Source organism: Phalacrocorax aristotelis, chromosome Z, assembly GCF_949628215.1.
Source record: "Phalacrocorax aristotelis chromosome Z, bGulAri2.1, whole genome shotgun sequence".
NCBI lineage: Eukaryota > Metazoa > Chordata > Aves > Suliformes > Phalacrocoracidae > Phalacrocorax > Phalacrocorax aristotelis.
The window spans coordinates 70,987,462-71,015,249 of record NC_134311.1 but is presented as its reverse complement, the minus strand read 5'-3'; the positions used below and the strand labels follow the sequence as shown (position 1 = coordinate 71,015,249).

Here is a 27,788-nt window from a genome sequence, read left to right as displayed (position 1 = left end):
CTCTGCGTGGCTGTTTCCTTTCTGTGCTTGCACCTCTTGCAACCAGCCAGGTGTGCCCTGAGGCAGCCAGCAGGGCTGAGACCTCTGTCCTGCCCTGGGAGCGTAAGCAAACATGGCCCTGCGATGGACATTTCTCCTGCTCTTCACACCTCTGCTCACAGCACAGGAGGGGGAAGACCCGGACCCCAACATCTCTGGAGAACCCCAGGAAAATGGTAAGAAGTGGTCTTTCCTTTCCACTCAAGGGAAGGGTTTGCTGCGTTTCTGCTGGAACTTTGCTGTGTACCTTTACCGCATGTAGGATGTGGTAGCTGTATCAGAGAGGACTGGAGCTGATGTCCGTACCAGGGCCCAATGTACTCAAGCATCAGTTGGGCTGCGGTGGGGTGAAGCTCAGTTTGGGGATGGAGGGCGGCAAACCTCAGTGTGCTGGGAAAGCCTGTGGAGGGGCTGTATCATTTCTACATGGAGCAGGCAGTGTCCCTGGGAGCGGCAGGTGGCTCTCTTTCTTTGCACAGTGTGCAATGCCATCTCCTTACCTCAATGGAGATGGGTGCTGGTGCCCAGCAAAGACGTGGGGAGCTGTGAGCTGAGCCTCTCTGTCTCCAGGAGACCCTGGCGGGACAGGAGTTATGGTGTGCTGGGACTGCTTTTCAACAGGCTTCCTTAGCACTGGAGGGGAAAGGCACCCCTAGAGCTTTGCTGGGCTCTTCCTACACAGGCTGCACACTTCCAACCCAGAAGACTCACTTAGTGGGTATCTTCAGGCTCATGTGTTATCTGACCTCCCAGGAGGCTGATGAATCAGTCCAGAGTGGCACTTTCCGGGTCTGAGCTGTGGCCCACGGGCCATGACTTTGTGTCACTCTGCATCTGTCTGAATTGGAGTATTTCTCTAAATTAATCTTGCCAGAGCTAGGTGATGAAAATCATTATACTAACATCTACTTTTGTTGTCCCAGCCCACTGTGGGGTATGTCTGGACTGACGCAGGCTAGAGAAACCTGCTGATCAAGGACCCTGGCTATAATAGAGGCCAGGGAATGGGACCAGGATATTTAGTTGCTGATGTGAAGTGACAGCAGGGTCTGTACTGTGTGATATGGGCCATAGGAGCCCGTTCCCAGGGGAAATGTGTCCCTGTGGTTGCAAGGAGCGTGAGCACAGCACATTGTCACTCAAAAACCGAGGGCTAAACCTGCGACAGAGGATATCCTCCTGCCCAGAGTGGTTTCCACTTGCCCAGATCCCCCATTAAAACTGTCCTCCCAGACCAGCAAGTGCAACTATGCCCAAGTGTTGTGTGGCTGTCGAGCTTGTTTGCATGGTGCACACCAAGGCCAGAACCTGGCCATACCATGTGCGGTGGGATGCAGCATGGACCCAGTGGCCAGCAGACCCTTGGCACGCTCTGCACATCTCAGCCACGCAGCAGTCCCTGGAGGAGTCTGCGGCTACAGGCATCAGACATGATATTGCTGAGTTTGCACCTTGGCATTTGTGAAAAGAGGAACCAAGACAAAAACATCTGGCAGCCACACCCAGCAGTGCGGGCAGCCCTGCCTGCGTCCTCAGCACATGGGCTCATTCGATTCCCGGACCCATGCTGATGTCCCCACCTGATCAGTCAGGGGCCTTCTCTTGCTGAGTGACAAGACAAGAGAGATGTCCAGGATGGGGCAGGAGGGTCCCTCCCATCCCCTTTAGGGTGGGATAGGCCTCTGTGGGGCAGACAGTGACAGTGGGGCAGGGTAAAGCCATTGGGCATAGATGGGAGATGGGGACGTGACCCAAGTGTCTGCCTTCCCAGGGGCCCCTGAGCATCTCTCATGATCCTGGCAGATGTACTGTATGATTGGGGATGGTGAACAGCCCAGGGAGACAGTGGACAAGCTGCTCCCACTGCACATGTTGCTGTCCCCTTCCAAGCACTCACAAAGCCCCCCAACGCAGGGGACACCAGGGTGCTGTGCAGTGTGGGGCTGTCCCCTTTCAGCAGGGCTCCTGCATGCCAAAGTCACTGGGCCAGCTTCCTCCTCTCACCCTGTCCCCTAGCACGTTCCTGAAGAACCACAGGCACAGCAATAATTCTGGAGAAGGTCTGTGGGCCACCGGCCCGGTACTTGCCAAGGAAATGAGGCCACATGGCAAAACCATGACCCAGCACTGGGCAGGAGGTGAGGGCACACTGGGAGCTCAGGGAAGAGCACAGCACCTGCAGGCAGAGGATGTGGTTGGTGTGTGCGGTAGAAGTGTGAACCAGCACAGCACTGCTGCTCTGCTCACCCTGTCACAGGGGCAGCATGCACTGAGCAGGGTGCATTGTCTCCTTGTCCTATTGTCACCTTATTGTCTTGCTGTGCAGTTCTTACAGGGTTTTTCTCCCCCCTGAGATGCCACACCTGTACAAAAATGTCATTCTCTTAAAGTCCCAGCGTGCCTGGGAGGCAGGTGGAGAAACTTCTAGGGGATGTTTTCTCTGCAGAGACACAGTCTGTGATGCAGGCTACCACTGACGCCTTTCTCATCAGCCTTGCTTGACATTACACAGTGATTTAGTAGCAGCTGACAAGGAGCTTTAATCAGGAGCATAGCTGCAATGCCCCAGGGGTAGGAGGGTGCTAAGTAAAATAAAGCCACGCTCAGTCCGAAAGGTTTTGTGTCAGTAAGACTCAAATTTCAAACAGTGCCTAGAGTATATCCTGTGGGGAGCAAAATGCTAAGAGAGTCTGCTGAGACCCACCCTGGGTCTGGACACCCTTGAGACTGTGAACGTGTGCTCCAGCATGCTTCCACTTCCAATTACCAGAGTACAGGTTCAGGAAACAAGTATTTCACCTCCTGTTCTTAAAACCCTGCCAGATGCCCTTTTGTATGGCAGAGCAGTACAGGTTAAAGTGCTGCCATTTCCTGGCTTTTCCCATGGTACCTTGTTCAGTGACCTACTTTGCCACCTCCTTTCCCTGGCACTGCTCCCAAGCAGAGCTGCCCTGAGGTCTCTCTGCCCCTTCTCCACCCTCATGCTGTCCATTGCTCTTAAAGACACCCTCAGCAGCTTTGGTTGCTACCAGTGAGTACAGAGATGTTTTAAGACCCATGCATGTCTTCTCAATGGCTTGCAATACCACCCTTCACTGGTGGGAATGGTGGCTGCTTTTCTTAGCTCCTTTCAGCAAGCACATGGCATCAAACACAAGCCTCCAGCATGCTTTGCTGTCAACTCTGTTAGCCACTGAGGTGCCATGGGAAAAGGGTTGAACTTTGCCTGCTGCTCCTTAGATTTCACTTTGTCTTTTATTCTTCGTGTATGGGATAATACAATGTAAGAAAGTACATCTTTTGCTGGTAAGCAAAGGGCTTAACCCAGGACCCTGACCTGAATTACCAGCATAGCTATTTCTCCTTTATCCTGATCCTCCCTGACATTTGCTTCTAGGGCATGCTGGGGCTTTGTTTTGCCTGCCAGATTCATAACTCCTTTGCAGCAGGGACAGGCAGTCCAGATATTTCTGTAAAAGGCTTACTATGTTCATGGATATAAACAATATTAACAAGGATGGTATTTCATATTCAATAGCACCAACTGAAGAAAAACGTAACTGTTAATCTCTGACTGTATGAGGCAAAGAGACCCTTTTTGTTACCACTCCTACCTAGGCATTCAGTATTCTTGGTTTTGAAGTAAGCATATATTGCACATAACAAGAGGTGCCTGTTTGGTCGCATCTACATCATATTTTCCATGCTGAAATTTCACTTGTCTCAACGTCGTTCCTATAGTTGGTGGCAGAGGGCCTGTGGGCAGCTGTCTGCATACCTCAGTGCAGGGTGAAAAACAGTGTGTGATGACATTCTTTTCTCTCCAGGATGCTGTTAGTCCCTACAGGGCTAGAAGCTGAGTGTTTCTTTCCCCTTTTTCTCTGAGCACCCTCCCTTCTCCAGCAGCACCCTAGCCCCACCCTGAACAGGCATGTGCATCCGCCTCCTTTGCACAAATGAGCTCCAGCCTGGTGAAACTGTGGCAGATCAGATACCTGCTGACTCATCTGTGCCACGCAGTTTCCCATGACCACCATCAAAGCACAAAAACAGCCACCCTGGGTTAGAGCAAAGGCTTCTTTCCCCCAAGGAGCTCTTTTCCCATGGCAAATGTTATGGAGTGGCTGGGTATGGCATGTAAGAAAGAGGGTGAGGACAGAGTTGTCCCCCCTAACCTGTGCGTCTCTACTGCAGCCAGCAGTCACGGATTAGCTTCTCCCAGTGAGTCTCAAGTGGTGATCACATGCCTGCCACACTTGGGCTTATTGGAGAAGTGAGGTTGAATTGGGCCATATTCAGCAATGTTCTTGAGACAAAACCAGATGTGGACTGAAAGTGTCTTCTCTTCCCCCTTCTGTGGGGAAGCAGAGACTTCTAGGCTTTAACCTCAAGCAGTCATCAGAAATGTGACCAGGAATGGCTCTGATCAGCTGCAGCTGCCTGAACACAGATGGTGTTGGTGCTGTGACACCCTACATGTCTTCAGCTCCTCTGCAGCAGCAGGCAAGCCCTGGAGGGGTTGTGACAGTTCGGGGACTGCTAGCAGGATGCTATGTGTACAGGAGATAAATAGTCTCTGGCAGCCTCCCAGGCTGTCTTGCTGGTGTACACTACCCCTTTGCAAGGCAAGCAAGCTCATTTTGTCATACTCATCCTTCTGTCAGGAAGCGTTAATTCCCAGGCTAATTTCTAAGGCTGGTGCACTCCCCTACAGCAGTGCTTTTGAGGCTCTGGCTCCTCTGAGGATGGCAATGAGCTGTGGGCTTTGCCTGCCTTTTCTGATCTCTACCACCCAGCCCTCAGCCTCTACCCAGCATGGCCCATGCCCAACCTGGATCTGGGTGCTGTATCAGTACCTGCCTGACCCATGTGTGAGCAAAATAGGGCCACATCTGGCAGGCCAAGGTGGTCACAGGAGCCTGTGGGAAACTCAGAAGGGCTGAATCCTTACTCCTACAGCTCAGAGGACTCAGAAAGGAAAGAATGAGTTGCAGAGGACAAGCATCCCAATGGTGCTTGCAAGGGGCTCTGCGAGCACAGACTCCAAGAGGGAGCAAGAGGGTTTGCATGCAGGACTGCTCCCTGATGGAGTCCTTGCGCCTGAAGGGCAGGCGTGGCCCCTGATACACCGCTGGCACACATGCGCTGGCAATGACATGCAGTCATTGCAGAAGCACATTTCAGCCTTCTGCCCTTGCCTGGTGCCGCACTGGAAACCACACAAGATCACAGCAGCATCCCACCACTCCCTCGTAGCAGCACCGACAGCAGGACTGAAGAAGTCCTGGAGTTAAAACTGTGCCTCTGCCAGGCCCCTTTCACCTGAAAAAAAATAAATGGGAAAAGACGCCGACGTCTCTGGCAAAGGATTAGGGCTGATAAATGCCCAGGTTTAAGAGAATTAATCAACCGGAATCCTGATGAAGGTGGCTAGCCTAGCCAGAAATATGTGGCTGTTGTGCCATATCAGTCCAAGGGATCCCTTCACACCTGTTTCCAGCCTGGGACCCTTACATAGCCCCTATTTACTTGTACTTTAGTGAGCTGCCCATAACTACAGGAACGGCTGAATCAATTCTAAGTGTCTGTCAACAATTAGTATAATGCTGAACATGCCTAATTTCAGTATGCAAAAATTAGGCACATTCAGCCTTCTAACTTTCAGTAAAAAGACCATAAACTTTAAAAAAATACTAATTCTGCTTTGTGCTACACTACGTCTGCACTGTATTACACCTCTAAAGCAGCAACCATGAGATGTGGCCTTTCTAAACATAGCATTACCTCTGGCCTCTGTAAAGAAGTACCACACAACGGCAAAAACCTCTAGAGAGGTTCATTTGTGGTTGCATCAGCAGCAAATGCTTTGCTACATGAAGGGCACTAAAAGTTTTGGCGTGAGGCTCAGGGAGAGCAGGGAGCAATGCAGAGCTCTGGTGTGCAGCTGCAACTACTCCTGCCAGCAGAGCATCGGTGTTTGTAGGAAGACATTGTCCAAGATACCTCTCAAAATCTGCACCTGTGTCAGCAGGTTGCATGTGAAGGAGAATTTCACTTTCCCTCCTCGTTTCCTGCCCGGCAGGTTGCCATGTCCTGTGCTGCTAGTGGGTTTTGTGTCACTGAGGGAACTGTAACAGCTACCAAGAGGTACAGAAGCACAAATGAAATGAAAAGTAACAGCGCCCCTTGGCACTGAAGGTCAAGACTGGGGCAGTCTGAGAGGCCAGCTGTGCTCGTGAGCACTCGCAGCCCCCTCAGCTCCTGGGACCGTCTCCACTGGAGAGATTTCATTCCCTCAGATTGCCTCTTGCTCGAGGTCAGGCCCTGCAAACCTCTTTTCAAACAATGATTGTTCACGTTTCTCCTGTGACTCTAAGCTGGAAGGATCCCCATAGATGAATAAACTTTGTAGAGGCAGCATCCCACTACCCCCTCCTAGAAGACAGGGCCCTAAATTTTGGGCCCTGAAATGCAAAATGAAACACTAGAAATGCCTTCACGAGTAGCTGTCACCTGCCTGAAATAATTACTGTGCAATGTGCCTGTCTGGTGGGATTTTATTCCATTTACTTGGCAGGGGCTTTATTCTGGCTGAGGTGATGCAGCTATTGTGGTCTTTTGTCCTGCTTCATGAGGAGTGCTGAGCAATCATGGTTTCATGGTGACTCCTAATGCCATTTGCATGTGTTGGGAGGCAGTGCAAACTCACTCTGCCTGTCTGGCAGCAACCTGGTAATTTTAGATAACGTTTGGGTACTTACAGCTGAATCTGTTGGGTGAAGAGAGCTCACAGAGAGGTACATTTCTTATTATATGAAAACTGGTAGAGACCTAAATTAGCGCCATGCTGACAGAGAGCAAGACTCCTATCTAGAAACTAATGGAAAGCATATATGAAGATTGCTTCCATCAGTTGCCCAGTCTACGTGTTGCAAAATACCTAGCTGCAGTCCCTGCTGAGCCCTTTCTGCCAACCTAGATGTGGGGGTGTTGCCCCTCCTGTGTGAGGGTGGGAGGGATATGGGACAGGAGGTGTCCAGTCCTAGAAGCCAGTGGGTATTTTGGGCAAGGAACAGAGAGGAATAAATAACAAGTGTAATCTGGAAAGCAAAAGCAAATTGGCAACTTGAGTGGGCTTTTTGCTGCAAATAAGAGTGCACGTGGATGTAAGCAGGTAGTGGCCAGCAGGATGATAGGAATGCAGGTGGGTGGTGCCAGCAGAGACTCACAGGGGTTGGTGCACTCCCACAGCCCCTGCCTTTGGGGGAGAGGGCGCAGGAGAGAGCAGCATCCACTGGGCTGCTGGATCCCTCTGGCTGGGATTCTGCTGCGGCATGTGGGTGGACAGGAGGGCCTGCGGGTAACCCTCCTGCACTGCACCTGAGGCTGCAAGGAGGGTTAAGGCACCAGGGGTCTGGGGCCTCGTCCCGGGGCGTGCTCATCTCTGAAGTGAGGGGGACCAGCACTCCTCTGGACGGGGCTCCCTCACCCTTGAGGATGCTGCCAGAGCCCAGTGATCCTCAGGGCTCTCCCTCATGGCCTTTGCACACAGGCAGAGGTAAAGCTCCCTCCAGCTGGGACCCCAAGCTGCATTGACCCCGAACCAGAGCAGCTATGCCTTGAACGATTTGGTGCAGCTGAGCTGTGCGGGCGAGGCTGTGCCGTCGGTCCCCCAGGTCAGATGCATTTCCAGTGGGACCCAGGCCTTGTGGAACGCGACTGCCACCTGCAAGGGTAAACACAGCCCCACTTCACCCTGACCCCGGGGTGCTGAGCTGGCATCAGACCTTCCGTGACATGGTTGTGCTTCAGCCCCACCTGGGTGCCAGGCCAGGAACCGGGGACCTGTGTGCCTTGTCTTTCCCCTCTGCCCCGGCACTGCCGGGGCACGTTTTGTGTCAGCACCTTGCTGGGGGCAGCTACCAGGAGTCTTTGTTCATGGGGAGGGGTTCAAAGGCAGGAGCAAGGTTCTTGGCACTGGGTACTACTGTAAGCTCTGTGCCTTCAAACAGTGCCCGGGCATATGGCTGAGGTAGTGGGAGTGGAAGGACCTCTGTGTGAAGGCTGAGGAGGAACCCAGTCCCTGGTGAGCCTTACCAAAATGGAGCCTGAGTTGGAAAGCCTACATGTCTGTAGGGATGGATGGGACCGCTTTTGGGGTGGCCTGCTGCCACCCTTAATGCTGCTCTAGGCTGCAGGAGTGGGATTTGGAGCTGAATGTGGTAACCAAAGGAGCTGGAGAGTGTCAAAGTCAGGGCAATAGACCCCACAGCAGGCCCCTTCCCATCCTGCTTACATCTGCTTCTTCTTCTCTGTGCAGAGAGATGCCAGAAGCCCCAGTGGGACGGAAGGCTTCTCTTTACCCCACAGCAGAGGTTTTACAGACTCAATGAAGAGCTGACACTGAGGTGCTTTATGGAGGACACTCCTCCCCTTGCTGTGATCAGATGCGCAAAAGGGATGTCTCCAGGTTCAAAGGATGCTTGGGAGGTGAAGAACATTCAGGGCGAATGGCATGGTGTGGTAATGAACCTGACCTGCACCACAGGTAAGTGGGGGAGCAGTAGGTCTTCCCTGCTACATGCACTTCTCCCCAGGGAGGGACCCTGGACATCCTGCCATTTCCATGAGACACCTTGGCCACAGCTCAGAGATGGGCCCCACTTGGGAACAGTCTCCAAGATGGGGAGAGACAGAAACCTTCTCACTGTCCCTGCATCTCTTCTCAGTCTATTCCTGAGTTGCAGGCCATAGAGAAGGTGGAGGATGCCAGGTCCTGCCCCTCAGTTCACCTATTTCTCAGTGTCCTTATCACCACCTTGCCCAGGCACACACTCCTTTCCTGCATTTGGGGCCCCTTGGTTTCCACATGGTGTTGAATGCTGACACCACAGTCTTTAGTCCCTCTCCTGCCAGAGCATTCTCTGTCCCAGAGAAGGACTCACACTTCCTCCCTAATAGGAAGGTGCCCAAAACCCCAATGGGATAAAGGAATTCGGTTTCCATCAAACAAAAAAAACCCACAACTGAATGAGGAACTGATGCTGTTCTGCCAAGAAAATCGCAAGCCATCCTTCCCCAAGGTCAAATGTGCAAGGGATGTTAAAGAAGTGGTTTCAGGAGAACCTGTCTACAGAGATGCCTGGTGGGGCAAGAACAGCACAGGTGCCTGGATGGTCATTGAGAGCACTGTGAAATGTATTGGTAAGTGGGGCAGCAGCCGCTCTCCCATGTCCCCTCCATACCTTCACCCTCAATAGCCGATTGTGACGTTGCCCAGCTTAGCAGCAGGCACACAAGGTTTCCTTCTTGGTGCTGTATTGCCCATGCAAACTGTTGAAGAGGACAGCCCAGGCAGGAGTCAGGAGACAAGAGGCAAAGGTCGTGCCGGCTGAGCAAGCTGGCAACTCCTGCAATGCTTCCTGAGCAGTACAGAAGGAGAGTGCCCCACCTTGCTAAGGGGTCATGTCCTGGCAGAGGGACATGCCACCTTCCCTCTCCCTTCAGGGCCTCTAAGAATTGCTGAGGATCGCTGATACACCACCACATACCTCAGCTGAACCTCAACGCCTCCCATCCCCACTTTCAATTCTGCCAGAAACCTGCCAAAGGCCCTGGTGGGACTCAAGACTCCGGCCGGTACCAGACCAGGAGAATTACAAGAAGGATGAAGAAGTGATGCTGAGCTGCCCTGAGGGTTTCCAGCCGTCCTTCACCCACATCAAATGTTCGAGCAAAGTCCGTTCCAACAGCTATGGGAAACCTGCATACAGGGAAGTTTGGCACGGAAGGGACAGCAGCGGCAGATGGATCCGCATTCAGTCCAACGTGAGGTGCATGGGTAAGGGAGGCATCAGAAGCTCTGCTGGCTGCCCCGCTTGGTCCTTCTCGAGCAGGGGAAGGCAGGCTGTGCGTGCACAGGAGGTTTCAGGCTCTCTGCCTGCCTGGGGAGATGGTAGGTGCTGCTGAAGGCATTATGGAGGCAGCCCCTGAGCCCAGTCTGTGCTTGCCCCGGGGCTCCAGGGGAGCCTCTGCAGGGAGGGGACTGGTGCCAGCCTCAGTCCCTGAGGGTCCCAGCAGGGAGGGTCTTTGGGATCAAGGTGAGCGGCAGTGAACAGAGCTGCCCATGTCAAGCCAGGCCAGGGTGCTAGGCATGCAGGGCTCCAGCCTGCGTTTCATGGGTGGGTGGGACCTTCCCAGTGGAGGTGCCAAGCATGGGGCCATGCAGATGGATGCTAGGGCCTGGGGCAGGATCCAAGAACAGAACTGAGGTGCTCACAGAGGTGCCGTGATCCTTGATGTGCCTCCAGGTGCCACCCTGGAGTGCAGAGCTCTCCTTGGCCCCCGGCATGCTAACACAGTTGAGGGACCCTGGGGACATCTCCTGCAGCCTAGGAGTTGAAGTGGAGGGAACTGAAGGAAGTCCTGAGTGCCTCAGTTTGGGTCAGCCTTTGGCGTTGGGGCTGGAATCTGTGGGAGATTACAGGGAGGAGCAATGCCCACCCTCACGGAATGGGGATATGGGGCTACCACAGCCAGGGACAGAGCTATGCTGAGTGTAGGGATGGCCATGTGCTGGCAGCCCAGTTCTCAGTGGAGGTGGCCAGGGAGAGACAACATGGGAACCACCTTACTGCAGGCTACGGTGGATGGCTATGAGTGTCCATGGACAGAAGTGGGTGCACGGAGGAAGTTAATGGATGAGCCATTATTCACACTTGTGGTACAAAAGGAGAGCAGCCTCCCAGCAAGCCTCCCTGAGAGGTCACATCCTGGCAGATGGACGTGTCACCTTCCCTCTCCCTTCAGGGGCTGTAGGGATTCCTGATACCCCACTACATACCTCAGCTGAACCTCCTCAACACCTCCCATACTAACTAACACCCACTTTCAATTCTGCCAGAAACCTGCCAAAGGCCCTGGTGGGACTCAAGACTCCGGCCGGTACCAGACCAGGAGAATTACAAGAAGGATGAAGAAGTGATGCTGAGCTGCCCTGAGGGTTTCCAGCCGTCATTCACCCACATCAAATGTTCGAGCAAAGTCCGTTCCAACAGCTATGGGAAACCTGCATACAGGGAAGTTTGGCACGGAAGGGACAGCAGTGGCAGATGGATCCGCATTCAGTCCAACGTGAGGTGCATGGGTAAGGGAGGCATCAGAAGCTCTGCTGGCTGCCCCGCTCGGTCCTTCTCGAGCAGGGGAAGGCAGGCTGTGCGTGCACAGGAGGTTTCAGGCTCTCTGCCTGCCTGGGGAGATGGTAGGTGCTGCTGAAGGCATTATAGAGGCAGCCCCTGAGCCTGCTCTGAGCCCCACCTGTGGTTCAGCAGTTGGTGGGAGGTCCTTGGTGAAAGCGATAAGGGTCCTCCTGAGGGCTAGTGGCTACTGCATGTGCACAAAGGAGAGAAGCATGGGAGCGCTGTGTGTGGTGGAGGCTGTGGTCTGCATGGCATCATGGCTGGGGCAGGGGGATCAGAGGGCTCTGCTGCCTGTGCCTTCTCAGACCGTGCAGCTGTGAGTATCACAGCTTGCTCCCCATAGTCTGGTCCTTTCCAGGCTCTGTGTCATGGTGGGCAAAGGCTGGGCACCATCTTCTCACCACTTGGGGCACTGAGGTCCCCTCCAAGGCAGAACAGGGCAGTAGTGGGCTGGTTTGGGAACCTGGTGAGAGGTCCCTGAAGTTTTGAGAACAAGAGTCCTCTGCTGCTCCTCAGCTCACTGAGTGCCCTGAGACCTGGGCCATGGCAAGAGGTCTCAGGACTGGCTCCCTGCAGGCAGCTGTGAGCATGGGTAGGTTGGGGAGGTCTGTGGGAGGGAGAGGGGATGCTGCTTCTGTAACCCACCCCCAGCCTAGAAACAGTTCCATGCATGGACCAAGATTTCAGGGTATCCAGTCTGGTCCCCTTGAGTGCTCTGCTGACTTTATGTGACAGGTTCCTAAGGCACGGAATAGCCCTGGCTTCTTAGATGATGCCTCAAGGCACCAGGCTCAAACGCTGGTCCCTCAGTCAGTGTGCAAGCTTTGAGCATAGCACGACGCCATCATGGGTGCCCCAGTCCCTCGAGGTCCTGCTCCTCCTGGCCTTTCCTGTGAGGCCTGGGGGAAGCAGCGTGGGGCCCTTTTTCTCCTCATCCCCTTCCTGGGGATGTGGTGCAGGAGGGCTACTCTGTGTAGCGTACTAGAGCTCTATCTCTCACTATACTGCCAGGGAAAAGGAACCTTTCTCCTGGGGGCTATGGAGAGCAACAAAGGGTTAGGTCTTTCTAAGAGCTGCATCTGTTGGACTGTAGAGATGCTGGGACCCACGCAGACCTCAGTTTTGACTCGGTGGGGAAAATTGCCTTGAGCAATAGCAGTCCACACAGCCAGCCACATTCATTCCTGTCCAGACTTCTTGTGCTCCCCTACCAGAGACCTGGAGTGACCACTTTCAGCCTCCCGCTTTCCCTGCCTCCCGGCTGGGTGGGGAGCAGGGCTGCCCAACTGCAGCACCCTTGCAAGGCTGGGAGGCCAAGGGAAGGGAGTGACCATCTTGCGATGTTTCCTTCACAGAGGTCCTCCAGGTCCTCCCTGGGACCCTGGAGATTTCCAGCACCACCATCAAACTGAACTGGACGTGCAGGCTCCCTGACACCTGCCAGCGCATGCGGGCCACGTGCCGTCTGGCAGGGCCTTCCTCCCCTCCCTGTGAGGCTGAGGAGGTGAAGGGAGAGGAGATGCTACATGGCCAGGAGGGAACATTCACCTGCCCGCCTCTGCAGCCCTTCACTGTCTACAGTGTCACCATCTCCCTGCCACCCAGCACGGTCCTTTTCACATGGTTGGTCAGGACAAAGGAAACAGGTATGTGCACACGAGTATGGGAGAGAAGGGACAGTCCTGGCCTGTGTCACAGGTAGGGAAGGTGGATAAATGTCCCCTTTGCCTGGCAGTTCAGCCTGAGCATCTGCTCCCTGCAGTGATGGTCTTGGATTTGGAGCTGCTCGGATCCTGTGGGGCTCTGGGGAAGGAGCTGTGCAGGACCCCAGAGAACTGCACATCCCCTCCTCACTCTCCCCTGGGCCAGGAGGTGCCTTCACCCTGCTCTGGGCTCAGCCTCTCCTCACCGGCCCCATGTGTGACCCCATCCTCCTGTGCTTCCAGTGCCCGACAAACCAGAGAAGCTGTGGCTGGATCCCAGCACGGGGTCCCTCCGGTGGCAGGCGCTGCCCTCCTGCAAAGGGGAGATCATTGGATACCAGGTACCTGGGAACCGTGGGCTCCTCTTTGTCCCCCTCACCTTGCCAGGCGCCTCCCTGCCTGGAGCTCTGTGCGGGCAGGCTGGGGGAGAGTGGAGAAAGGAAAGCGTGATGGCCGGCACTTCCCAGCCACTCCGGGTGAACACCTGGCTGTGATGAGCACGAGCATTTTCTGCCTCACCCGCAACACCCCTCGTGCTGTGGCGCTGCCCAGAGAAGTGGTGGGTGCTCCCTCCCCTCTGGGCTCCCCCCCTTGGTTTGCTGACTGGGGTTTGGCAGACTTTGCAGCTCAGTGTGCAGCACTTGGTGATGTGTCTGCCGGGGTGGCCTCCCACTCTTTCCTGTGCCTCTTGCGTGCTTGTTTCTGGTTCTTGCAACAGGGAAGCCTGTGGTTTGAGGCGTCCTCTGAAAAACCCTTTTCCGGGAGACTTGCATTGTTCCTTTGCATTTCCCTGGCTAGAAGCACCTCCCTTGTCTGTGGGTTTGGGGCGTTACCCACAGTGCAGGCCTGCTTTCTAGCACTGAGGAAGGGTGAGACCCTTACCAGTGTGCTCTATGCCTTCTTTGAGGACAGGCCTCTCAGTGGGGTGACAGGGCTGCAGACGCGCTGGTTCATCATGCCCCTCTTAGCTCTTTCCTGGAGAAACCAGCAAACAGGGGCCCTGACGGCGTTGCTTGTGGGTCTGCTCCAGCTGGTTCCTGTTCCCACACACCTCTGTCTGTGAAAAGAAGCCTTTTTCTGGTTTTGGTTAGCTCCTTTTTTGCATATTCCCAAGATGTCTTTTCCATGAAGACCCTCACAGCAGTGAGGCCGGCCCAAGACCTCGGGAGAAATTCAGACGATGCATTGGCAAACGGGGATCCTCCACCTGTATCCCTTGTGGGAACTGTCTTCCCCTTTTCATGCAGACAAAGCCTTTGGAGTCCAAGCTAGCACAGGAAGAAAGGGAAGTTCAGGGCTCCTCTTGTGGGGAAAGTCATCACAGTGCCCGCGGTGTTGCAATACCATACCGGTGTCCTGGCCTCGGGCTCATTCCACCTAGAGACACCTCCTCAAAGGAACGGCCTCCTGCTTGTCCTCCACTCTTCACGGAGGCTTGGCCCTTTGCTCAAGAGGCAGCCGCTGTGATGCGTTCAGTGTTGTCTCCAAACTCCTCCTCTCCTCCCCTCGTCTGCCTTGAGGTCCACGCATGGGGCTGAGGCTCCTGCTGGTGCCTCTCCGGGAGCCTTCCACAACTGGGGCAAGCGCAGGGAAGGGGAGGCTTGCAGGGTGCTTTGCTCTGCCTCGCTGTGCTGTGGGCAGGTTCCCGGAGGGCAGGTGGCAGCTGCTGCCCTCCAGCTCTGTCTCCTGCCCTCAGCTGAACATCACGACGAGGAGCACACGGGACGGCCGCTTCCTGGAGATGGAGCGGCTGCGGCTCAGCAGCTCCGTCACGGAGCACCCGCTGCCTGAGCACAGCCCCGGCAGCAGCTACGTGGTGGCGATGCAGGGACTCACGGCTGCCGGAGCTGGGGCTGCGTCGCTGTGGGAGTTTCAGACCAAGAGTTCAGGTAAGACTTGCTGTGTCCCAGTCCCTCCAGGGTGGCCATGGCCTGGGCCCTGGCTGAGGCAGCTCGCTGTCCCCAGCCCTATGGCCTCTGGCTGGCGTGGAGGAGCCTGGGCACAGAGGAGCTGTGCTCTGCAGCCTGCACTGCCCGGGGCTGCCCCTGCTCCCTCCATAGCCCCCACCGTGCTGCCTGCTGAGTCTCATGCTCCGGGCCTTCCCCTCCAGACACCCCACACCCTCTCAACCCCAGCTGTCGCAGCGTCCGCGACATCTCCCCGTCTCAAGGGACAGCCGTGCTTCCCCTCCACCCCATCGCCCGACCCTCCCAGGCGGCGAGGTGAGTGCAGCTCCCGGCAGCTCTGCTCTCCGCAGCCCCGAGATGGGTTTCCCCATTGGCAGCGCTTGCCTGCAGCTGCCTCCATCCCTCTCTCCCCATCCCCAGCTCCCCCAGCCCCCTCACCGCCCTGCCTTGCAGGGAGCACCAGCTCATCGTGGCTGCGACGCACAACGGCACAGCGGTGGAAGGCGCCTGCCTGGGGGATCCGCAGTCCTTCAACGCCAGCCTGCAGCCCGACACCTACACGGCCGCCGTGCTCAACCTCACCGCCCCCACAGACTTTGTGCTGGGTGACGGGACCCGCGGGCAGGGTTACCACAATGCTGCCCTCCAGCCGGGCTCAAACTACACGGCCCTTCTCCGCCTCGTCCGCCGCTCACAGCAGGTACCCACCGCGGGGGGCCCCATCTCCCCAGGGACGCTGCCAGCTGGGGCTGGGCTCCTCAGTGGGGTCTGGGCTGGCTGCTGATGGTGAGCGGCAGTGCTGTACGGGCTCTGCTCCCAGCCCCTGCGCTGAGAGCCCACCTGCCTTGGCAGGACACTGTCCCCGGGGTCCTTGGCCACAGCTGGGGTGTTTGGTGGCCGTGAGGCTTTTTCCCCCAGTATGGGCAGTGGGGCAGGGGCGGCCTGAGCTTTCCCTCCCACCTCTTCCAACAGGCAGAGAAGTTCACCTGTGTGTGCTACAGCTTCTCTCTTGGTAAGTGGTCTCCCTGCTCCATGTGCTCAAGCCTCTCTCCTGCATCTTCCCTTTCCCCAGCCTGGCCACTTACCGTGGAGAGGATCTGGCTGAGCATGGCAGTGATGGTGTTTATCATTGTCCTACTTCCATCTTCATGGAATTTCTCTGGATCTTGAGGTTATCTCTGGTAGATGGGGTTTGGTCAACCTCAGGCCGCTTGGGCAGGTGTGGCACCAATGGCAGCTGGACACTGTGGATCATCCCTGCTGTCATTGTATACTGCCTTTTAGTCCCACTGCTTCACTGATGCATGAACAACCCCAGAAAGGCAATCAGCTCACCTGGCTCTGGCTGTACCTGGGGCAGTTAGCATGACAGGGCCCATGCTGAAGAGTATCACACCAAGTGAGAACCTACTCTTTCTGCACCAGATTAACTATTCTGCAAACACAAAGTCTGTGGCTGAGGATGAGGAAAGATACTTTTCACTCCATGCCCTGTGGGATCTCCCCACGCCTGGTTCAGGCTATGTGGGAGCCTGAGTCTGGGCTGCGTTGGTTGCAGGGCAGGAGCCGATGCCTCTCCTGGCAAGGATGCCCGTGGTTGTGGCAGTAGTCCTGGTCATTGCACTCCTGGCACTAGTGATTTTGCTGCTTTTTGTGCTCTTCAGGTCAGTACGTGCCTTACCTCTCCTGCTCTCTGTGCGGCATCCAGCCTTGTGCTGCCAGGGACTGTCCAAGTGCACCCTGAGATAAAGCAAGGTGGGAGGCAGGGCTGTTACATGGGCAGCAACCTCTCCTCTATCTCTCTTTTCTGGTCTATGGGCCTGACTTGCTGTTTTGCAGGCGAAAATACAAGTCAAAACCTGTGGAGAACAACAGCACTATCCCCCTGCGAAGATGTCGAGGAGGTGCAGTATGAGCAGAGGCCCTGCATGCCTTATATGGACAGGCTGTCTGTTAAAAGTACAGGCAGGGTGCTTACAGGTTCTGTAAGGTCCTTACTGGAACGAGGGGATCAGAGCTGGCTGGCATGGGGAAAGGGACACCTCCCAGGAGAAAGGGACCTGCATGGCAAGGGACAGTCTAGGGTTTGGTGGGGTCCTGACCACCACAATTCCAGCTCAGTCCCAGCTGCAGAGCTCCAGGGCCAGACATCAGATGCATGCTAAATTCCTGGCCTCTAAAATCATGGTCTCCGTAGGTGTGTGCAAGATGAACACACAGATCCCAGTGGAGGAACTGCTGGAGGCTCTGAAGAGGTTTAAGAGGGCAGAAATAGAGGCAGAGCAGACAGAGGATGAATCAGTCGATAGGCGTGATGCTGGGCGTCTGAGAGAGTATCAGGTCTGGTTTAGCTTTTCTTTCCCATCTGGCTGCACTGACCACCCAGTTCTCACCCCTTTCTTGAGTGTGTGATGCAGTTGGCCTTGGCCAGCCTCAGAACATGTGCCAATGCAGAGTTTGATTCTCTTCTTCCCCTGCAGCAACTGTCCTCCACTTTGTTGTATCCCTGTGATGCTGGGAAGGAGCTGTGCAATCAGAGCAAGAACCGCTACAAAAGCATCATCCCATGTAAGCAGAGCTCTCCAAGGGTTGGCTCAGGCACTTGGAGGTGGTTGGGCAGTACAGGGTGCTGGGCTGGTGTAGGTGCCCCTCCACCTATTCAGCAATGCTGAGCTCCTCATCTCATCTTCTGTGGCCACTGAAAGCCAGCGGGATTTTCCAAAATTGTCATGTTGGTCCCAGTGTTTTATACCCAGTTGGAGAATCCGTATTCTGCTCCTCAAATCTCCCTGCAAGCTTAATAATTCATCATGGTATTCCTGTTGCTGCTGCTAGTCATTGCTGAACACTATCATGTCCCATCCAGAGGTGGCTATCTGTGGGAAAGCAGAGGGAATGACTCCATTTCTATCAAAACTTAAAGCTCCTCTGGGCCCACATGGTGTGGACATTTGGCCATTGCATTAACAGCCTTCCCCAAAATCATGTTGCATTTCAGGCTGTGCCATGTCATCTTTCATCTCCTTAGCTGTTCTTCAACTCTGAACATGCCCCAAGGCCTGGAGTGCTGCTGAGGAGGGAGCGGACAGTCCCGGGCTTTCCTAAATTACAACCCCCTCCATAAACAGTCACTTTGTTGCTGCCCCGAAGAGACAGTCTCCCACCTCCCTTCTCTTTCAGATGATCACTGCCGTGTGGTGCTGCAGCACTCCGACACAGGGAATGGCTACATCAATGCCAGCTACGTGGATGTAGGTAGCAAGGAATTCCTGCCCTGGGCAGGGTAGAGGTGCCTGAGCAGGGTTGGAGAGGTGCCTGGCTGCACTGGGTGAGGGCAATCCTGCTCACATGGATGGCCCCAGGGTCTGGCACTTGCTGCCCTCAAGTGCCAGAAGATCTTGGAATGTTGCTTTCCTTACATCTTGCCTGAGCTGCCTAGCGTACTCCGGGTTTGTGTGCAGTTCTCATCCCTAATGAAAAGGGGCGTGTGCGAGGGGACAGGAGCCAAGATGCAGCCCCTGGGTATCCACTCTCTGTGCTGGCCAGAAGTGGTGCTGTGGGACACACTGTGCAGAGGGCTCTGGGCTCTGGTGCCTGTGGGGATGGGTCCTTTATTTCATTCCCTGTTAAATGTTTAACACGTGTGATCAGAGCTGTTTGAACCTCTCCCCCACAGAGCTACCGGAGTCCATGCTTCTTCATTGCAGCTCAAGGTGGGTGCTCCCACGCCTCATGCTCAGGAGATGCCAGTCCCTGCTTCGAGCGCTTTGGGGAGTGGGGAACTGGGACAGCAGTCTAAGAGTTGTTAATGGCTCAGTCCAGGTCCCTGTATTTCCTGGGCTTCTTTCTTGGAGGGTGGTTACAGCCGCTGCAGAGCATGGAAGGCCTTGGTGGCAATTTGGCAGCAGCCAGCTGGAGCTGGTCCCTGCACTGCACAGGCTGGGGACATGGTCCTTCCACCCACAAGCCTGCCTTCTTACCTTTGGCAGCTGGTGTGACAGGGACAAATCTGCAAATGCCTGGCACATCTGCACTCAGTGCACTTGGAGGCAGGCTTCTTCCAACGGTGCAAAGCTGGGATGGGTTAGTCTGCTCTGTGCAGCATGTGGTAAGGAGGTCTCAGGCTCCTTTGCAAAGCTGCAGAAATGCTTTTCAGGAAATAGGACCCTAAATGTGGGAGCAGCTCAAGGTTGTGTTGAGGGTCTGAAACAGCAGTGAATTCCTCATGTACCCTGGGCTTACCTGCCTTCCCACTTCCTTGTCCCAGTTTCTAACCTGGGTGATGAATCCAAGGTGCCCCGCACACCCTGCTAGGTGCTGCTGTGCCCAGGCTGTGCAGCATTAGTCCCCAGGCAGAGGGAAGCCCAGGGCTGCTCATAGCCCGGGAGCTTCTGAGCTGTGCCTGGGAGCTGCTATACCCCAATGGCTGGGACACTGGCACAGGGCTCTCCTCTTCCTCCCCAAGGCCCCTTGCCTGGGACAGTGGTGGATTTCTGGCAGATGGTCTGGCAGGAGAAGACGTCGGTCATTGTGATGCTGGCGGACTTAGTGGAGCAGAACAAGGTAGAGAAATAATCTCAGCCTGTGCTCAGCTTGGGCCTCCCCAGAGCCCAGGCTTCCTTGCCTGCTTTGTTTTGCTTTGCTCCCAATACAGCTGTCAATGAGGGCAGAGAGCAGCTCCACACCACTGCTGGCTTGCAATACTCCCCTCATGAGGTTGCTCATGCTTAGCTATCTCACCACTGTTGACAGACCAAGTGCGAGCAGTATTGGCCAGAGCAGGAGCAGGTCTATGGGGACTTCACTGTGACACTCAACAACACAAGGACCACCACGGGCCTTGTCACACGCATCTTCTGCCTGCAGAAGGTAAGGCTGGCATGTGGCTGAAATGGGGATGCAGGATGCTTTTAGGTTTCAGCAGCTGGTGAGAGCTGTCAGCCAAGAGACTCTGTGAGGAGTCCTGCCTGGTCTCCAGCATTGACAGGTCAGCATTGCTATCACTGCATGCCATGCCAGGGCTTTGCCCCCAGGTTTCTGTGACCAGCAAAGGCGATTGGTCAGCTCCAGTGGCCGCCCCAGCTGAGTCTGGACTGATGATGCACATGGGCAAATTGTACATCCTAGAGGGCTTGGATGAGGTGACCACAAAGGGTATAAAAGCAGTTAGAGGGTATAAAATGGCATCTCTGTACAGCCAGGATGAAGGAGCAGGTGCCTGCCTGTCACCTGGGTCAATCTGCAGAGGGTCCACATAGAAGCTCCACGGTCACTTACAGCTCCTAAACCTGAACAGATAGTTTATGGCTTAAGATAGCTTAGATAATGACATTTCTCAAGATGGGTACTTCTGCTGAAGTTATACCTCAGATAATAAGCAGAAACTGAAGGAGCTACAAAGAGGGGGAAAAAGGTACAATATAAAGAAATTGCAGTTATGCATATTGTTGTCTTTTCTTGTCTTGCCCAGAGCAAAGTATAGCTGAAAGGTAAATCTCCAGGAGCTCCTGGTGGCAGGACATAGCACTTCATTAGTTCAGGCCAATTGAATGTGATGTTTAGGGAAAATTAATGATGGGCTGGTAACAAAGTTACTACATTGATATCGGTGCAGTACCAGCCTCAGGAAGTATCTTATTTGGCGAAGCCTGGGCTTTTAGGTGACTATGGAAAGACTCTACACTGTAATTTTTTTTTCTCTGGGACACAAGCTGCATGTACTGCTCTGAGTTCACTGTTGGCAGCATGGGGAAGCAGAGAACAAATTGAATTGTGCAGCTCTGTGCTGGGTCAATTTGTCCTTTGCTGTCTGATGAGCTGTAGTGGAGCAGTCATTGTGGTGGGAGTGCTGGAGGGAACACTGTGTGCTGGTGCCCACCTGAAGTGATTTTCTCCACTGCTCCCTATTTGTTGGCATGCAATGACTTCATGCAAGTTTCCACATTGGTTCCTGATCCTTGCTCCCAGCAATGTCTCCCTTTTTGCAGGCAGGCTGTGCTCTCCCAAGAATAGTGGAGCAGTTTCACTATCTGCTGTGGCCAGACCATGGCATCCCAAGAAACCCTGCCCGGCTCCTGTACTTAGTGGAGGTGGTGAACAAGAGGGTGCTGGAAACATCTGCTGGACCTGTACTGGTGCACTGCAGGTGCTGAGGCTGGCAGTGCTTGGGTGCTGGGGCAAGTCTGGCCAGGGCAGCGCTGACCCCTGATTTTCTGTGTCCTCAGTGCAGGGATTGGGCGGACAGGTACCTTCATTGCCCTGGACTTCCTCCTGAAGATGGGGAAGGCTGAGGGGAAGGTGGATGTGTTTCACTGCGTGCAGAAGCTGCGGGAGCAGCGAGTCAGCATGGTTCAGACCAAGGTGAGGAGTGTTACCTGCTCCCTGCATACTGTCAGGATGTGGATCTGCTTCCCACCCTTCCCAGGGATGTGGCATGCAAAGCCACACTGGCCATGCCCTTCATGATCTAGCCACAGGGTCTGGAGCTGCCAGGTGATGGAGACTGCAGGATCTTGTTTTCAGTGCAGTGTCCAAAGCTAGTCAGGATCCATGTTGCCCTGAGACCCTCTGAGATGCCAGCAGCATTCATATGTACCAGTCATCCTGGTATAGAAGGGCTGTCTTGTAGACAAGGAGCATGAACAAGAGTCCACACATCCTTCTGACTTTCAGGATGTTTGTCCTTGTGGCGTCTTCTGGACAGCAAAGTCCTGGCTGAGGGACTACGTCCCCATGGTCTCAGTGCTGGGACCCTTTGGAGGAAACTAGGTTGGACAGGACCATCCAGGTGCTTGTAGGACTAACTAGTTCACTGGTTTTCTGGGTTTCCTTCCCCAGAGCAGGAGCCTGGTCTGAGAGGGAGCATTAAACCACAGGAAGATGGTCTTGTATGGGTTGTTGCAGTTGCTGGGTGTTTCTCAGAGCAGGGCTGCCTGCACTGAGAGGTGTCTGGCCTGAGGGCCCCACAGCAGGAAGGTGAAGGATGGACCTGGCTCATTCCAGGCAAAGGTCGATGCCAGTGAGCTGGTGGGCTGGAGTCCCAGGGCTCCTCATGGAGCAGCTCCAGACTGTGCAGCTGGTCCATGTCCTCATGCAGGAGCAGTACACCTTCCTGTACGAGGCTCTGCTCGAAGCCTTGCTCTGCGGCAGCACAGGGGTCCCAGTGGAGAGCATCGCCCGCCATGTCCACTGCCTTCAAGAAGCTGAGACCTCAAGGAATAACAAAGTCCTTGAGAAGGAGTTCAAGGTACCACCAGGATCTGGTGCACTGGGTCTGGTGCTGCGGAGGCTGGTCTGTGGTGCCTCCCCATTACTGCTCCCCTACCCAGTGGGACAGAGATGGGGACAATATCTCTGGGGTGGCTGAAGAAGGGGAGGAGCTGACAGGGAGGACTTGCTTGGCTGAATCATCCCTACAGACCCTGCAGAAGTTTTCTGAGTTGTTCCAGCTCCTGCCATGTAGAGAAGCAGAGAAACCCAGCAACCAGCCCAAGAACCGCAAGCCAGGGATCCTGCCAGGTACCGCTAGCAGGGCTGGGCAGACCCTTGCTCTGCAACCCAGTACCTGAGAGCAGCATGGGAGGATGATGCTGCCCTGCTGCTTTCCCCCGACAGGCACCATGCCACTGGCAGGTTCTGCCCATGGTCCACTCACCATTTTCTGGGTAGTAATAAGCATAGATTAGGTTGATCCCTCCATGGGAGCAAGGCCCCATCCCTGCTTCTTTCTTGGCTTGCTGGAGGCACACATTTGTAGGGTACACCTGGGATAAGCATCTCCCCAGGTGTAATCTGTCCCAGAAGAGGAGTCCAGATGAGGCACCAGGGAGCAATGAGGAGGGTGGACCTGCTGTGCCTCTGTGTCTCCATACATGGGGTTTTGGACATTCTGTGTGAGGCAGCCCTGAGCTGTCACAGCCATGGGTCTGGGGGTGTCTGTTCATCCAAGCCTCACCAGCCCATGCCACAGGGAGCCATGCTGACCCTACTGCTTGAAGGGAAAGCCCCATGCCTCTGTGCGGGGAGAGGAGGGCTCATCATTTCTCTCTCTGCTCCCTGCCTCCACAGCGGATTCCTGCCGGCCCATTCTGATGTCCTCGCTGAACGCAGATGGCTCACCAGGTTACATCAATGCCATATTTGCCAATGTAAGGCTCCAGCCCCAGCAGAAGCAGCAGAGACTCCCCCCCGAGCACCACTGCTCCAGGCAGGGGTAGACCATGCCACCCTGGTCTGAGGTGTCCCAGCCCTGGGGCTTCTTCACAGTGACTATTTCCAGCAGCTAGGGCCCTGCTGCCAGGAGGTGGCCCCCGTGATCAGCCTAAGCCCTGTCTGCACAATCAACTCAGTGGGCTGCTGCACAGCTGCTGGCTTTTGTACGCTGGCAGCAGAGCCCAGGTGTGATGAGCTGAGGGGGCAGTGGGGTGCAAGCCTGCTCTGGGCAGGGCTGAGGTGCCCCGAGTCTCCTTGGGCTCTGCCCTGGGGCCTGCAGAGCCCTGGCTGGAGGGAGGCAGTGAGCTGTTCTGGCTGTTGGACGGGCTCTCAGCGGGTGGATTATGTGACCTCTTACCCCAACGCCCTGGTGTGTTTTGCAGACATATACTGAGGAGGACAGACTCATTGTCACGCAGCTACCTTTCTCCAGCACACTGGTGGATTTCTGGGCTCTGGTCTGGGATTACACCTGCACATCAGTGGTTGTGCTGAACCAGATCCAGGAGCTGGACAAGGTCAGCAGCCCATGTGCAGCCCTCCCCTCTCCTGGCTCTACATGAGGCTGGGCAGTGTGCTTTCTACCTTTGCACCCACACAGCTCTTCTCACAAGAGCCTGCTTGCTGCAGGAGCCCACCGCAAGCTTGTGGGCTCCACCTGGGAGAGTTGAGGATGGTCTCAACACCATGGCACTACAGCAGTGGGGTGTCCACAGTCTCACAGCAGGGGATCATCCCTCAGGTTTTGCTTACCCCTGTCCAGGTGTCCCCTCTGCAGCAGTGTTATTTTTCTGGCTGCAGCACCGTGGGTTGATCCCCAGCAAATGGCAGGTAGCGCAGCCATGTGCACTTGTGGGCAAGGGTCTGGTGTAAGCACACCCAGGCGAGGCGCTGAGCTCTGCCACGCTTGCAGGTCAGGACTGTGTGTGATCACTCAAGTGTCTCCCCCACAGACCTATGTGGAGTTCTGGCCCAGCCAGGGAGAAGCTACCTACGGCCATTTCCATGTCCACCTGATCTCAGAAGAGCCTGGAGATGACTTTACAACCTGCACACTTGCCCTCACCAACAGCCAGCAGGTGGGCCCTTTGCACAGAGATGGTGAAGGCCTTTGAGAACAGCCTTTGCAAGACCTGGGAGGACCAGCCAGGCTCCAGCGTCAGCGGGCTTTGATTTGGGGTCAAAGTCACAGATAGGGGTGGGAGAGGCCACAATGGTGAGAGCGATCTGATGGGGTCCTGGAAGGGCACTGGCCAGAGCAGAGCCTTTCACCTTGGGAGAGAGGTTAGCCTCAAGAGGGTGAGGCTGCAGGCAGAGGTACATTTGTGTACCTTTCTAACTTGGAGGACAGCAGCCATGGATAAAGTCTGTGCATCTTGATGGTAGTTCATGACAGGGACAGCTATTACAGGTAGCTGAGCACTGGACCAGCATCAGTTCAAGCTGCACTTGATGGTCAGCTCTTATCTTGTGCTCTATCTGTCTGCCAGTCTCAGAGCACTCAACAAAGAAGGGCAGAGTCTGGGAATGGGTCATGCCACTGTGGAGCTGCTCCTGTGGCTGAGCCAGGACTACACACTCTGTCTCTCCCTTCTCTCCATGAAGCCAGTGGGTTTCTTCTCTGCCCAACTCGCCTTTCTTCCCTGGTAGCCCAAGAAGTCTGCACTGCAAGTCCTGTTCTGGCAACTGAAGGACTGGCCCATGCAGCAGCGTCTTCCCCCTCACCCTGCCACCATCATCAGCCTGCTAGGGAAGGTGGAGACACACCATCGGCAGAGCCGAGATGGACATATCCTTGTCACCTGCTGGTGAGTGATGTCTCTTGGAGGAGCAGCTGTGACATGGAGCTGGCTCAGCCCAGGCTGCGTCAACAAACTTGGGTCACAGCAACGTCCTCAGCTCAGGTGAAGAGCAGGCATATGGGCATTAATTCATCCGTGTTCGGGGGTAAGGCTTCCCTGTGGAGGTTGGAAGGGTGCAGGATCTGTGGACATGACCATCCTGAGAGACTGTGTGGCTAGTGGTACACCTCTGAGGCTCAGCACTGCCAGGTGATGCCAGGGCAAGTGACTCCCCCCTTGCTCTCCTCCGCAGGGATGGTGCCAGCCGGAGCGGAATCTTCTGTGCTGCTAGTTTCCTGTGTGAGCAGATCCAAAGTGAGGGTCTGGTGGATGTATCCCAGGCTGTGAGGATGCTGAAAAGGCGGCGGAGACAGCTGATTAAAGATGTGGTATGTGCTGACTTCAAACCCAGCCAGGACAGCAACACAGGAGCAGGAGCAATAGCCTGTACTGTCCCAGCAGCTGCTCTAGCACCTATATGCTCAGATCATCCTGGGAGCTGCAGGGACAGCTGAAACCTCTAAAAACCTTGTTTTCTGCTGCTGGGACATACCCACTCACTCAGGGGCAGGTTCTGCAGAACCACATGGGTACTGAAGCATCCTGCAGCTGAGATGCCCCTTTCTGGTCCACCTAGCCTGTTCAGCAGGGGGACTGCACTGGAGGGTGCTCCTGTGCCTGTCCTGCACCTAGCTCACCATCTGGTCTAGGTGCTAGAGGGCATCATAGGATGAGCAGCCGGGATGGGACTGAGCCGTAGATGCTTCCTGCCATGGATGCTGGCTCTCCCTCTGAGACTAGCTGTCTCCAGCATTAGGGTAGCCTAGCTCTCAGCTACTGGAACACAGAGGGGAAAGGTGGTCTGTACCTGCACCTGGCTTGCTTAGGAAGTGTTGGGCAGCCAAGGCTGGCCTTCCCTTCCACTGCTGGTGTTGGCATACAAGGTTCTCACGTGCATCCTTCTGTCCACAGGAGCAGTATGGGCTCTGCTACGAACTAGCCCTCATTTACTTGAATTTATTTGAAACCTATGGGAATTTCAAGTAGAGGCATGGCCACAGCCCATCTCTGGCCAGGACTTTGACTTTCTTGACAGCCTACCGTCAGTAACAGTGGAAAACCGGGGACATAAGAGGGGTGTGCACAGCCCCAAGATGCTTTACTCCTCTGAAAAGCCACCCCAGGGATCCTCTGCATCTGGAGAGCATAGGCTGGACTGTCTCCAGATTGTGGTCAGGCTTTGAAACAGAAACCCAATCCTTTGCCCAGAGTTTGCACAGGAACTTATCTGGAATCACAGCCTGAGTATACAGACCAGAGCAGAGGCATCAGGACTTGACCTGTCTGTGTCAGCAAAGAAAAGAACCAGCTGTTCCATCCAGGCTCCCTTGTCCCTTCAGACAGACCCAGGGAAAGTGGCATAGCTCCACCAACACCCAAATTGTGTTTTGCCAAGGGACCATCAAACCGCTGTGTCCTGGTTCAGCCCCAGTCAGCAGCCAAGCACCACGCAGCCGCTCGCTCGCTCCCCCCTGGTGGGATGGGGGAGAGAATCGGAAGAGTAAAAGTGAGGCAACTCATGGTTTGAGATAAAGACAGTTTAACAGGTAAAGCAAAAGCTGTGCGTGGAAGCAAAGCAAAACAGGGAATTCATTCACTCCCTCCCACGGGCAGGCAGTTGCTCAGCCATCTCCATTAAAGCAGGGCTCCATCACGCATAACGGTTACTTGGGAAGACAAACACCATCACTCCGCATATCCCCCCTTCCTTCCTTCTTCCCCCAGCTTTATATACTGAGCATGACATCGTATGGTGTGGAATATCCCATTGGTCAGTTGGGGTCAGCTGTCCCGGCTGTGCCCCCTCCCAGCTCCTTGTGCACCCGGCAGAGCACGGGGAGCTGAAAAAGTCCTTGACCAGTGTAAGCGCTACTTAGCAACAACTAAAACATCTCTGCATTATCACCACTGTTTCCAGCAAAACTCCAAAACATAGCCCCATACTAGCTACTACGAAGAAATTTAACTCTATCCCAGCTGAAACCAGGACAGTGTCCACCCCTTATTCCATACCATTTACATCATGCTCAGGTTCCACACTATCCAATACAACCTCATTAACCTCCACACCCCCACCCCCTTCCCATCCTTTGATAAAATACATGGATATCATTTAGTCCACGGCTTTGGTCTCCATCTGTTCTTGTGGTCACGCAGGACAGGAGAGGTTGTGTGTCGCGTGGAGTTACTGGGCACCAAAGCCAGCTCAGGCCGGGTCACTGCTGCACTTGCACTGCTTCTTGAAAGGCTTGTCCACCATTGGTTCAGGTGGTTCCTGCTGTGCTAATTCCTGTAACATGCAACTCAAATCATGGGTTACAACAATTTAAAGGTATATCCATTATGGTCTCCACCCCTGGCCCCGTTGGGCCAGGTTACAGGTTTTAACATTGCAAGGAACTCCTCCAGCTGCTCCCAGCCTGGCTAGCAACAAGGCGTTTCTGCTATAGTAATTTCCATTATATGTAACTCAAATCCTGGGTTAGAACAATTTAAAGGTATTTCCATTACAATCTCCACCCCTGGTCCATTTGGATCAGACCATCAGGTTTAACGTTGTAATGAACGCCTCCCCTTGCCCCTGCTCTGGTTTGGACTTATCCACAGACCGTGGTCCTTTAGGGTTGTACCTGCTCCAAGTGGAGCCTTACTCAGCAGCCGCAGTCTCTCCAGGAACACGCCTGCTGCAGCATGGACTTATCCAGAGCCACAGTCGCTTTGAGGTGCGCCTGTTCCAGCGTGGCCGTCTGCATGGGCCTCAATGCTTTCAGAGCTATGCCTGCTCCAGCATGGCCTTGCCCACAGCTGCAGCCCCTCCAGAAGTAAACC

General features: G+C 54.9%; 1 protein-coding gene across 1 annotated transcript; it reads left to right on the top strand.

Annotated features, from left to right (window-relative positions):
• Positions 1-25: 25 nt before the first annotated feature.
• Positions 26-27,788, top strand: LOC142050283 (receptor-type tyrosine-protein phosphatase U-like). The gene is made up of 29 exons (XM_075078775.1): positions 26-215; positions 8,360-8,587; positions 9,001-9,243; positions 9,638-9,880; positions 10,943-11,185; positions 12,593-12,883; positions 13,184-13,281; positions 14,637-14,829; positions 15,051-15,162; positions 15,301-15,547; positions 15,820-15,859; positions 16,406-16,511; positions 16,687-16,751; positions 17,045-17,187; positions 17,328-17,415; positions 18,028-18,098; positions 18,524-18,560; positions 19,313-19,410; positions 19,600-19,716; positions 20,835-20,992; positions 21,072-21,207; positions 21,944-22,093; positions 22,266-22,365; positions 22,915-22,994; positions 23,442-23,576; positions 24,012-24,137; positions 24,709-24,866; positions 25,153-25,288; positions 25,872-27,788. The coding sequence occupies exons 1-29, from the start codon at positions 113-115 to the stop codon at positions 25,944-25,946; spliced, it is 4,020 nt and encodes a 1,339-aa protein (XP_074934876.1). The 5' UTR covers positions 26-112; the 3' UTR covers positions 25,947-27,788.